Source organism: Mytilus galloprovincialis, chromosome 3 (assembly GCF_965363235.1).
Source record: "Mytilus galloprovincialis chromosome 3, xbMytGall1.hap1.1, whole genome shotgun sequence".
Taxonomy (NCBI): domain Eukaryota; kingdom Metazoa; phylum Mollusca; class Bivalvia; order Mytilida; family Mytilidae; genus Mytilus; species Mytilus galloprovincialis.
Window position 1 is genome coordinate 73,456,745 of NC_134840.1, and position 12,193 is coordinate 73,468,937.

General features: G+C 33.4%; 1 protein-coding gene across 6 annotated transcripts in view; it reads left to right on the plus strand.

The window, feature by feature from the left end:
- LOC143068891 (1-phosphatidylinositol 4,5-bisphosphate phosphodiesterase classes I and II-like) overlaps nucleotides 1-12,193 on the plus strand; it is a 110,509-nt gene that overhangs the window by 8,314 nt on the left and 90,002 nt on the right. For all 6 annotated transcript variants that reach the window (XM_076243238.1, XM_076243239.1, XM_076243242.1 and 3 more), the window contains exons 2-3: nucleotides 6,793-6,870; nucleotides 9,258-9,326. In XM_076243238.1, coding sequence (XP_076099353.1) covers nucleotides 6,793-6,870; nucleotides 9,258-9,326 — 147 coding nt within the window. The remainder of the gene's footprint in view (nucleotides 1-6,792; nucleotides 6,871-9,257; nucleotides 9,327-12,193) is intronic.

The window sequence follows — 12,193 nt, forward strand, 5'->3', positions numbered from 1 at the left end:
GGTTGTAGGTAGAATAAAGTGGTCACATCAACTTGAAACTTGGTACACATGTTCATTATATTTTTGAAATTCATGTATATATGATTATCAAATTAGGGTTTTGACCCAGATTCGCTTAACTTGATAATGTGATAGTCCTCAGTCTACCATAGTATAGATTTTGAAATGTAGTACTGGTAATTACTATATATTCTGAAGCAATAGTTAATTAAGGGCTTAACTTCATGCAGATTTGGCTTTAATTTGAAACCTCAAACACCACTGGAGTCATGAACAGATTTTGTTTAGTTGACCACAAAAACTAGTAAACATGATTACATCTGCAATAATTTAGAACACAAAAAAAAAAGAAGGTATAAAATCAAACAAGCCTTGTGACATATATACAAGAACAATTATTTGGATAATTGGTTTTACTTCATTAGTTAAATGTCAAACAACCTTGATGATTAGTATTGAAATATATGTCATAAGTTGACATTTATACAGTCATTTCATATATAGTTTTTTGGATAAAACAAGGGGATATTTTTTTTTATTGATTGCTGATCTCTTCCTGTGTTGCACAGAGGGAATCTACCTCATTATCTTTTCCTATGTACATGTACATGTATAATGTACCATTATTTGTAAAAGCCAATTAGTTTGTATTATTACATTTTCTCTCTCTTTCTCTCTCTCTGTCTCTCTGTCTTGCTGTTTAGTTTAAACATATTTATTTATAGTGGATTGGGAAACAAGTTTTGCAACTTATATTAATCCCTTTCCACTTTGCAGGTACCAGTGCTGCCTTGTAGCGGCATTAGCCTACTCTTTTTCGAAATCTACAAGGGTGTCTTTAACGTGCAAGAGATATGGCTCTCTCTTAACACAGGTCAGCCATTTATCGTCCCCTTCCGACGGACTATCATTGTTTCCTCAAGACCATACTCGCAGATGGTGTCAAGGGAGAGCCAAAAATTGAGTTCCTGAAATTTTCATCCCAAACGGGAATCGAACCAGGAACCTTTGTGTTAGTAGGCCAATGCACTAACCACTACACCACGGCTCTCTTGCTGTTTTATTCAACACTTACAATATTCAACAAATCCTACTATGCTCCCGCTTTAGGGGGGGATTTAATGTTACCCTTGTCTGTTTATCCTTTCTGTCTCAAAATTGGATTCTGTTCTCTAACTTAAGTTTGCCTCCACATAATGTTATAAAACTTTACGCAATGCTTATTACCACAAAACATAGATCAAGTTTGAGATGTGGTGGCGTCACTTTAATTGTTCTTGAATTATACCCCTTTATGGAAGTTGAATTGATCATACCCTTGGGCATCTGTTGCCCATTGAGTGATAGACACATCTCCATTTATTATGGTATGTTTTAGAATGCTATGAGTGACAAGTATACCAAAGTTTATCAGACTGTCTTAGAGTAGGTTTTTCTAACACCAGAAATGTTAAAAATCCATTGAACTATTAGTTTGTTGTTATTTAATGTTTATAAAATTTCACAAATCTTCTCACTCATGTCATGTTGATTTGACTTAAAAATACACAATTGAAATGTATCTGTGTTCATTTCTTCTAAAATCTGCATGGACTCCTGTATTCATCTCTTGATTACTGTTACACAAAATCTGGTCATTCATTCTAAAGACATTTTGTATACTACAGCCTCTGTAGTAGCTGAAACCTTAAAATGTAGGATGATAATAGCACCTTAAAAAACACATAACTTCTGTGAACTGGAAATTCAATTTATTTTAAGATTAGAGTCAAATGCACCTTGCTATAAGCAGGGTTCAAACTTGTAACCTTGGGGTTTATATTCATTGAGGCTAGTGATCACTGAAGACCTCTAGGCCACTGAGGCTCTCTGATTCTTACTGAAATACAGTGTAAACTGCCTAATCCCACACCTGAGTATTCCAACATCCTGCTTTAACTGACACATTACCCTGGTCCCAAAGTTTGCCTATCCTTGCAGGAAAAATCTTGAGTATTCCAACACTCTGCTAAATCTGAAAAATTTTCTGGTCCCTACCTCGGTGTGTCGGATAATACAGGTTAAACAATACATCATTCACATATACACTTGAATGCTCAATTTTTGTAAAGTTAGCATCTATTAAGTGTATCAGCTTCCTTTGGGCCTCTATTTTATAATATATATATTCTAGCAGTGGTAACATGAACAGCATAAGTTACGGGGAAAAAAATGTCAATATAGATTTATTTGGGCCCTGAAGGAGGTTCATTGTTAATAAATATATAAGAATAGTATTCTATTTCATAATTATTAGTAATGATATCGGCATTGTGTCTACTCATATAAACTGTCATAAATACTATTGGTATATATTCAGTGGGAGGTGTTAACTCAGGGTATTGTCAAATTCTATCATGCATTGGATTTCGAAATAGAACTGTTTCCTTATAATTATAGCACCACCTTAATATGTGTACTACATTCTATTATATATAATCTATTCAGATAGCAACACACCAATGGTGCTATTAGGCCTGGGATAAACTGTTTCCATTTATTTATAGCACCATGTTTAAACTACATTCTATTATATAATCTATTCAGAGAGCACCACAAAAATGATGCTATTAGACCCTGGTGAGAACACTGCCTAACTATTGATCCTTCACGGTGATTTTGATTTTCTGCACTTCTTGTTAGTCATAAGTACATTGGCAACAGTGGCGGATCCAGAAATTTTCAAAAGGGGGGGCCCACTGACTGACCTAAGAGGGGGCCCGCTCCAGTCACGCTTCAGTGATTCCCTATATAAGCAACCAAATTTTTTCCCAAAAAGGGGGGGGCCCGGGCCCCCTGGCCCCCCCTAAATCCACCTATGGGCAAGACTTCAATTCTATAGTCACTGCAGTTGTTCATACATAATTTCTAATGCTGAGCCTATAATGTTGTAATAAATTTAACTGACACTATCAAAGTTCTGCCAATAAAACTAAATGGCAAATAACATAAAGATGTGACAAAAGAGAACCACTGACATAAAGTTCCTCACATGAGAATTGCGCTTAAAGTTGTAGCAAGTTTGAACTTTTTTATTCGACTGCAAAAATTAAAAACTTTTTGGTTGTATATTGGTATCACATCTGGGTCGTTGTTGTCCGTCGTCGTCATCGTCAGCGTTGTCCAAAGACGGATGGTTTCTGGATAATAACTTTAGTATAAGTAAATACAAATTGATAAAATTTCTACACAATGTTTGTAACAACAAAAGGAAGGTTGGGATTGATTTTGGGGGTTACGGTCCCAACGGTTTAGAAATTAGGAGCCCAAAGTATTTATCTAGTTTCAGGACAATAAGTTGTGTATAAGTATTTCAATTGCTCTGATATTGTACCACAATGTTCACACCATATAGTAGAATGTTGAGATTTATTTTAAGGGTTATGGGGCAAACAGTCTAGGAATTAAGGGCCAAAAAGGGGCCAAAAACAAGCATTTTTGTAGTTTCGGGACAATAACTCATGAATAACTGTATGGATCTCTCTGACATTGTACCACAAGGTTCCATATAACAAAGGGAAGGCTTTCATTTAGTTTGGTGTTAATATTCCACAACATATAGGAATAAGGGGAAAAAAGAAGCATTTTTCTAGATTACAGGCAATAACTTGGGTTTAAGTGAATGGATCTCTCTGAAATTATGCTACAAAGTTTCTAACTATAAAGGAAAGGCTGGAATTGAGTTTCAGGGTTCTTGCTCCAAGGTGGGAGGGGGGTTTCAATAAATGAGGGGTCCAAATAAAGCATTTTTGTAAATCTTCCTGAAATAAATTATACCACAAGTTTTCATACTACAAAGGGATGGTTATTGGGGGGGGGGGGGGGGGGTTATGGCTCAAACCATGAATCAATTGGGGGCAAAAAAGGGGGAAAACAAGAGTTTTTCTGGTTAAAGGACAATTTAGACAATTTAAAAGCAGTGTAAGGGAGGTAATTATGCAATTAAAATTTAAAGAATACTATTATATATAAAATTATGTTTGATTACTTGATTACCTCCCTTACACTGCTTGTTTTCAAAAGTTTAAAGAAGAAATCTTCAATTGCACAGTATTGTGCAATAGATTTGGTAGATCTTTGACCTCATTTATATTGTGACAAAAACCTATATAATGTCAAAAATTTTATCACAGTCCAAATTCAGACAATATCAAGCTTGAACATAATGTGACCAAATTTGCCCAACTGTTCAGGGTTCGACCACTGCGGTCGTATAAAGCTGTGCCCTGTGGAGCACCTGGTATGCCCAGTCACCATATGCAAAGGGGGCATTGAGTGTTACCCTTGACTGTCCCTCCATCTTCTTTCTTCCACTCTATCCTGTCCTTCCTTCCCTCCATTCCAATAGTATATTCACATTTAAGCAAACGTGAGTTGGGGCATTTGTATCCTTAGATACATTCTTCTTTTATTTTACAGCCGATTGTACTGAGTGTGCAGGTAAAGGTAATATCTTTGGTTTGCTTGCTTGCTAGCTGAACTGTGAAGTCATTATTAGGTAACGTTCCTTTAAGAGTAGACTAGTCTGACGGCTAGCAAGCAAGCTAATAAAAGATATTACCATAACCTACACACTCAATGCAATCAGCTGTAAAAGATTTCTTCTAGTTTAAGCTAGCTTGCTCAATCAGTTGACATAACTGGACAGAATTTAAAAAAAAATATAATCTCCTCAAATTGAGGCTTAATGTATGATAAGATAAAACTAACAATGATATAAAAAGATAATATTTTTGATAAGATATTCCCCATGAGAATGTTTCCTTATGAAGACAATCATAATAAAGCTTCACTATTTTTCTCAATCTTATTGAAATATCAATACATGTGGATATCTTTGGAATGGAAAACTAAGAAGTTATTTTAATAAGATGTATTTACCATATAAAAAAGAAGATGTGGTATGATTGCCAATGAGACAACTATCCACAAAAGACCAAAATGACACAGACATTAACAACTATAGGTCACTGTACGGCCTTCAACAATGAGCAAAACCCATACCGCATAGTCAGCTATAAAAGGCCCCGATAAGACAATGTAAAACAAACAGCCTTATTTATGTAAAAAAAAAATGAACGAAAAACAAATATGTAACGCATAAACAAACGACAACCACTGAATTACAGGCTCCTGACTTGGGACAGGCACATACATAAATAATGTGGTGGGTTAAATATGTTAGCGTGATCCAAACCCTCCCCTAACCTGGGACAGTGGTATAACAGTACAACATAAGAACGAACTATAAAAATCAGTTGGAAAAGGCTTACCTCATCAGATGGACAAAAATATGGCTTTTTCTGTACGAAACGATTGTTATTTGAGCACACTTGAATGTTCTATTGCTGTGTCTTTTGTCATTGCATTTGTTTTTATATGACCGCAAACAAAAATTTTGCATTGTATAATGGTATCATGTCGTCATCGTCTGCGTCGTCCGAAGACACATTTTGTTTCCTGACAATAACTTTTGTTTCAGTGAATGGATCTCTATGAATTTTTACCAGAAGGTTCAATACAACTAAAGGAAGGTTGGAATTGATTTTGGGGGTTGTGGTCACAATAGTTTCGGGCCAAAAAGTGGGCCAAAAATAAGCATTTTTGTTTTCAAACAATAACCTTTGTTTAAGTGTATGAATCTCTTTGAAATTATACCAGAAGTTTCCATACCATGAAGGGATGGTGAGAATTGATTTTGGGGGCTATTGCTCAATTTTGGAATTAGGGACAATAGGGCCAAAAAAGGGGGAACACTAGGTTTTTCTGGTCAATGGACAATTTAAAAGACAATTTAAAAGCAGTGTAAGGGAGGTAATTCAAAAACATTTAACATACAATGTTGAGTATGTTCTGATTTACCTCCCTTACACTTCTTGTAAATTATGTATAAAGAAATATCAGGTTTTGGACTAAATGCCAAAAAAGGGGGGTGGTAGCAGTTTTCAATTTTTTTTCCAAATTTTTGAAAAGTTTGAAGAAGAAATCTTTAATTTCACAATATTGCACAATAGATTTGTAAGATCTTGACATTTGTTTTGTGTCAGAAACTCATATTATGTCAAAAATTTGATCATAATCCAAATTCAGAGCTGTATCAAGCTTGAAAGTTGTGTCCATACTTGTCCCAACTGTTCAGGGTTCAACCTCTGTGGTCATATAAACTAAGCTGCGCCCTGTGGAGCACCTGGTTAAAAAGAGGGAATAAAGACTAGTAATAAGTATGATACATGTAATCCAGTTAGAAATCCTTTAATTTGTATTAATTAAATACTTTTTTCTGTAAGAGTTAGTACAGTTAATTGAAACATTTCTACATATAAATAGGAAGATGTGGTATGAGTGCCAAATGAGACAACTCTCCAGCCATGTTACATTGTATAAAAAGTAAACCATTATACATATTAGTCAAAGTGCGGCTGTCAATATGGGGCCTTGAATTGGCTCACTCCGAACAGCAACCTTTAAAGGGCCCCAAAATGACTAGTGTAAAACAATTAAAACTGTAAAACTGATGGTCTAACCACTGAACAACAGGCTTATACATTATATTTTCCATTTTTGCACCTTATTGAATCACTTGTACCATATATTTATTTGTTATACACTTTCTTGAAATAATTGTATTGAATGTTTAAGTTTTTGACTTTATTTTTTTTTAACATTTGCACAAAATATTTGTATTTAATGTGTCTGTCCTTGAACCTTATGCTATGTTTCCTAGCATAACTGTTTTTGTTTTTATATTTTCAGAGCAGTGCAATTGGGGTCCCAGTGACATTGAAAGTGGATCCCAATGGCTATATCCTGTTCTGGAAAGATCAAAATAAGGTATGGTAATACATGTTAGTTTACCCCTACCAAAAATTCTGCACCTGGCCCATTATTTTAAATGTTGAGACTATATCAAAATCAGGAACAGGGATCCAGAATATGGATTCCAGATATTTCACCATACTGTTCATGTAAGTGATAAATTTGTCCTGGTAAAATATGTCTGGGCGGACAAACATTACTAGTATAAAAAGTCCATGGTTACAGAATTTACTAGTATATTTAGTCCCATGTTAGTAATATATGTCCCCAGACTAATTTTCCTAGGTAATCATGTCCTTTAAAATCATATAATAAATTCAATTACATTTAAACCATGGAAATTTCAATGTTATGTTTTAGGAATGTTTAAGAGTTGCATAGTTATATTTTTGATAAAATTCATGTCCCCAGACTAATTTTCCTAGGAAATCATGTCCATCTCATTAATAGTCCTAAGTTAAAATGTCCATGCCCTTAATTTTAAAAGGTGAATATGAATGTAATATGTTTTATGATATAATAAAACTATAAGAAAAACAAGTCTTGGGACAATTTTCCCTAGGAAAACAAGTGCCAGACATAATTTACTAGCTATAGACTTATTTTCCTAGGAACATTTGTCCTAGGACTTATATTCCTAGTAAAATCATGGACATGGACTTGATTAACTAGTAAAAAAAGTCTGGAGGACAAATTTTACTACCGGACCAAATTTACTGTTACATTCACACAGGGCTATCAGTACTTCTTAATTTATTGAAAAAAATCTTAATTAAAAGATTGTTTACCTTTCTGACTTTTGAAATCAAAGTGAAAGTTGGACTTTTTACTTTATTTATGTAATTTCATAACCATCTCAAAATTACAACCAATTATTTGGAATATAAAAGTTTGTCTTTTACCACATTGATTAACTATATATATTTAACCTCTGGTTACAAAATAATCAGATTAAAAAAGATCCTAAATGCTTAGGGGGACTACTTTTGTTTGTACTTTACTAATTAACTGGTCTCCTTCTAGTTTATAAATGTACATGGGCCAGTCTTCCATCAATTAATTTACTTTATTGTATTTTCCTCTATAAAATAAACAATTGTATATGTATTGATGTAAATAAGTTAAAGTGGGGTATTTGCCAATGAGACAACAATCCATCAAAAACCAATAGACGCAGATGTAAACAACTAGCATTGTCATCTAAAGTCATTTTTGACACAGTGCTATAAAGGAACTGTTCAATTTGTCAACTTAACATGAGAAGTGCAGGAAATGAAAATTCTTAACCCACACTTAACTTGTCAAGAGGGAACTAAGATAGTTTTTTGGGGTCAACTATTGCACGATTTCTGTTTTATTTTACGATTAGTATTTATTAAAGAATTAAAGAGGTTGATTTCAAGGTTAATGGTGTGTAAATTGGTTGACTACTTTCTATTATTTTACATGTAAAAAGGGGAGATAAATGTTTGTGTATTCAATATAAAAGGTTGATCTAAAGTAGTTCCTGAAAATGTCCAAATATGAGATGTATTTGATTAAACAAACATTCATTTATAAAACTGTCAACCAATAATAATGCCTTATGTATATCAAATCAACATTTTATATAAAAGTTTAAAAACTTTTAAAAATGACAAATTTATATCTGATTAACATTATATATACTGAATTTAGAACATTCTCATTTGTTTTGATTCTGGATTAAATTTAATGTACTTGACATGAAGTAACAAACAAACAAATCAAGTTATCAAAACTGTCTAATAAGAACCTTAGTGAGACAGATTTTCTTCTAATCCGATATGTGATACCAATGTCATAAAATGAAATCGAGAATGGAAATAGGGAATGTATCAAATAGACATAAACATGACCAAAGGACAGAAATAGCCAAAGGGGTCTTCAACACAACCAGGAAATCCTGCACCAGCTGGCCCCTAAACAGAAATGTGTACTAGTTCAGTGAAAATGGGTGTCACACTAACTCCAAACAATGTAAATAAACTAAAATTAAAAAACATAATTTAAGACTAACATAAGCAAGAGGGTCCTGACATGGGACAGGCGCAACAAGTCGGTGTTAAACATGGTTTGTGAGATCTCAACTCTCCCCATTACCTCTAGTCTGCATAGAATAAAAATTCACACAGCAAAACACACAGTTAAACTTAGTTTAAAAGAAGTCTGAGTCCAATGTCAGAAAAGATAACAAAAGAAACATAGCAAAATGACAATGACATATAAATTAACAAAGGACTACCAGCAGTTACTGATATGTTTAGATCTAAATTAAAAAAAAGACAATTTTTGTCTATGGACTCTGCTGACCAAGAAACAAGTGCAATATTACAGATGTTTTTATAATATTAAAGTTAATAATTATTCTCTTTTTGTTTTAGGAGATGGAATCCTTAGACATGTCATTGATTCGTGATACTCGAACTGGAAAATATGCAAAAGTACCGAAGGTTTGTTTAAAAAATGTTAAGACCACGGCCAAAATGACCATTCGATGTGTTTTCTGTTCTAAGATCAATACTCATAGGGGGTAAATTAAACCCATAACTTTTTATACGTATCATAAACCATTTTAATTTTTAGATTGGCAAAAATGTAAAATGCCTTGTATTTTGGAGGTGGTAAATGTTTGGTTGAAGATCACAACCTCAGTGTTGACAGGTCCTTGGGAGATGAACAAAATTCCTATTAAATTTAACCATATACTGAAATTTAAACCTTATGCTTTAGTGACTGGTATGGTCTGCTGTTGTTACATTGTAATAATCTCAGCATCTCCAAATTAAAATTCTGCTCAATTGAGGATAAGATTGGGGCCTTTTATAGCTGACTATGAAGTATGGGCTTTGCTAATTGTTAATGGCTGTATGGTGACCTATAGTTGTTAAATTCTGTGTCATTTGGTCTCTTGTGGAGAGTTGTCTCATTTGCAATCATGCTACATTTTCTTTTTATACGACCGCAAATTTTGAAAAAATTTTCGTCGTATATTGCTATCACGTTGGCGTCTGCGTCGTCGTCGTCGTCGTCGTCGTCGTCCGGCGTCCGAATACTTTTAGTTTTCGCACTCTAACTTTAGTAAAAGTGAATAGAAATCTATGAAATTTTAACACAAGGTTTATGACCATAAAAGGAAGGTTGGTATTGATTTTGGGAGTTTTGGTCCCAACATTTTAGGAATAAGGGGCCAAAAAGGGCCCAAATAAGCATTTTCTTGGTTTTCGCACCATAACTTTAGTTTAAGTTAATAGAAATCTATGAAATTTTGACACAAGGTTTATGACCACAAAAGAAAGATTGGGATTGATTTTGGGAGTTTTGGTTTCAATAGTTTAGGAATAAGGGGCCAATAAAGGGCCCAAATAAGCATTTTTCTTGGTTTTTGCACAATAACCTTAGGTTAAGTAAATGGAAATCTATGAAATTTAAACACAATGTTTATGACCACAAAAGGAAGGTTGGTATTTATTTTGGGAGTTTAGGACCCAACAGATTAGGAATTAGGGGCCAAAAAGGGACCCAAATAAGCATTTTTCTTGGTTTTCGCACTATAATGTTAGTATAAGTAAATACAAATCTATGAAATTTAAACACAAGGCTTATGACCATAAAAGGAAGGTTGGTATTGATTTTGGGAGTTTTGGTCCCAACAGTTTAGGAAAAAGGGGCCCAAAGGGTCCAAAATTAAACTTTGTTTGATTTCATCAAAATTGAATAATTGGGGTTCTTTGATATGCCGAATCTAACTGTATATGTAGATTCTCAACTTTTGGTCCCGTTTTCAAATTGGTCTACATTAAGGTCCAAAGGGTCCAAAATTAAACTTAGTTTGATTTTGACAAAAAATGAATCGGTTGGGTTCTTTGATATGTTGAATCTAAAAATGTACTTAGATTCTTGATTATTGAAGTTTTTTTGGTCCAGTTTTCAAATTGGTCTACATTAAGGTCCAAAGGGTCCAAAATTAAACTTTGTTTGATTTCATCAAAAATTGAATCCTTGGGGTTCTTTGATATGCCAAATCTAACTGTGTATGTAGATTCTTCATTTTTGGTCCTGTTTTCAAATTTCAAATTCTACATTAAAGTCCAAAGGGTCCAAAATTAAACTAAGTTTGATTTTAACAAAAATTGAATTCTTGGGCCTCTTTGATATGCTGAATCTAAACATGTACTTAGATTTTTGATTATGGGCCCAGTTTTCAAGTTGGTCCAAATCAGGATCTAAAATTATTATATTAAGTATTGTGCAATAGCAAGTCTTTTCAATTGCACAGTATTGTGCAATGGCAAGAAATATCTAATTGCACAATATTGTGAAATAGCAAATTTTTTTTTTAATTAGAGTTATCTTTCTTTGTCCAGAATAGTAAGCAAGAAATATCCTATTTGTGCAATAGCAAGAATTTTTTTTAATTGGAGTTATCTTTCTTTGTCCAGAATCAACTTAAATCTTTGTTATATACAATATACAATGTATATACACTTTTTACTACCAACTGATAAATTTAAATAATCTTTACCATTCAGTGATAACAAGCAGTTTTTTTACATCTTAATATTTTATGATGTATTTAAATGAGTAGTTATTGTTGCAAACTCCATTAGAAATTTGAATTGATATCAGTTTTGAAAAAGGGAAACGGGGATGTGAAAAAAAAGGGGGGGGGGGTAAATTTTTCTCATTTCAGATTTCATAAATAAAAAGAAAATTTCTTCAAACATTTTTTTGAGAGGATTAATATTCAACAGCATAGTGATTTGCTCAAAGGCAAAAAAAACCTTTTAAGTTCATTAGACCACATTCATTCTGTGTCAGAAACCTATGCTGTGTCAACTATTTAATTTTAGATTTAAAAAGTTTGAAGAAGAAATCTTTAATTGATTTGTAAAATCTTGGCATTTGTTTTGTGTAAAAAAAAACCATGTAATGTCAAAAATTTGATCACAATCCAAATTCAGAGCTGTATCATGCTTGAATGTTTTGTCCATACTTGCCCCAACTGTTCAGGGTTCGACCTCTGCGGTCGTATAAAGCTGCGCCCTGCGGAGCACCTGGTTTATATTTTCAACTACATTAGTCCCAGCTCAATACTTGTTCCATTCAATTTATGTATAAACTTGTCCAATATAAACATTTCAGTCTATAGGGGGCATTGTTAATGTATTGTATATGCAAAACCTTTGGATTATGAAATAAGAAAATGTGGTATGATTGCCTATGAGACCAATTGACGTAGATGCTAACAAGTATAAGGCATCATACCTCCTTGTTTCAATTGAGATTTGTAATGGATTAAATTATTTTTCCCACTCCT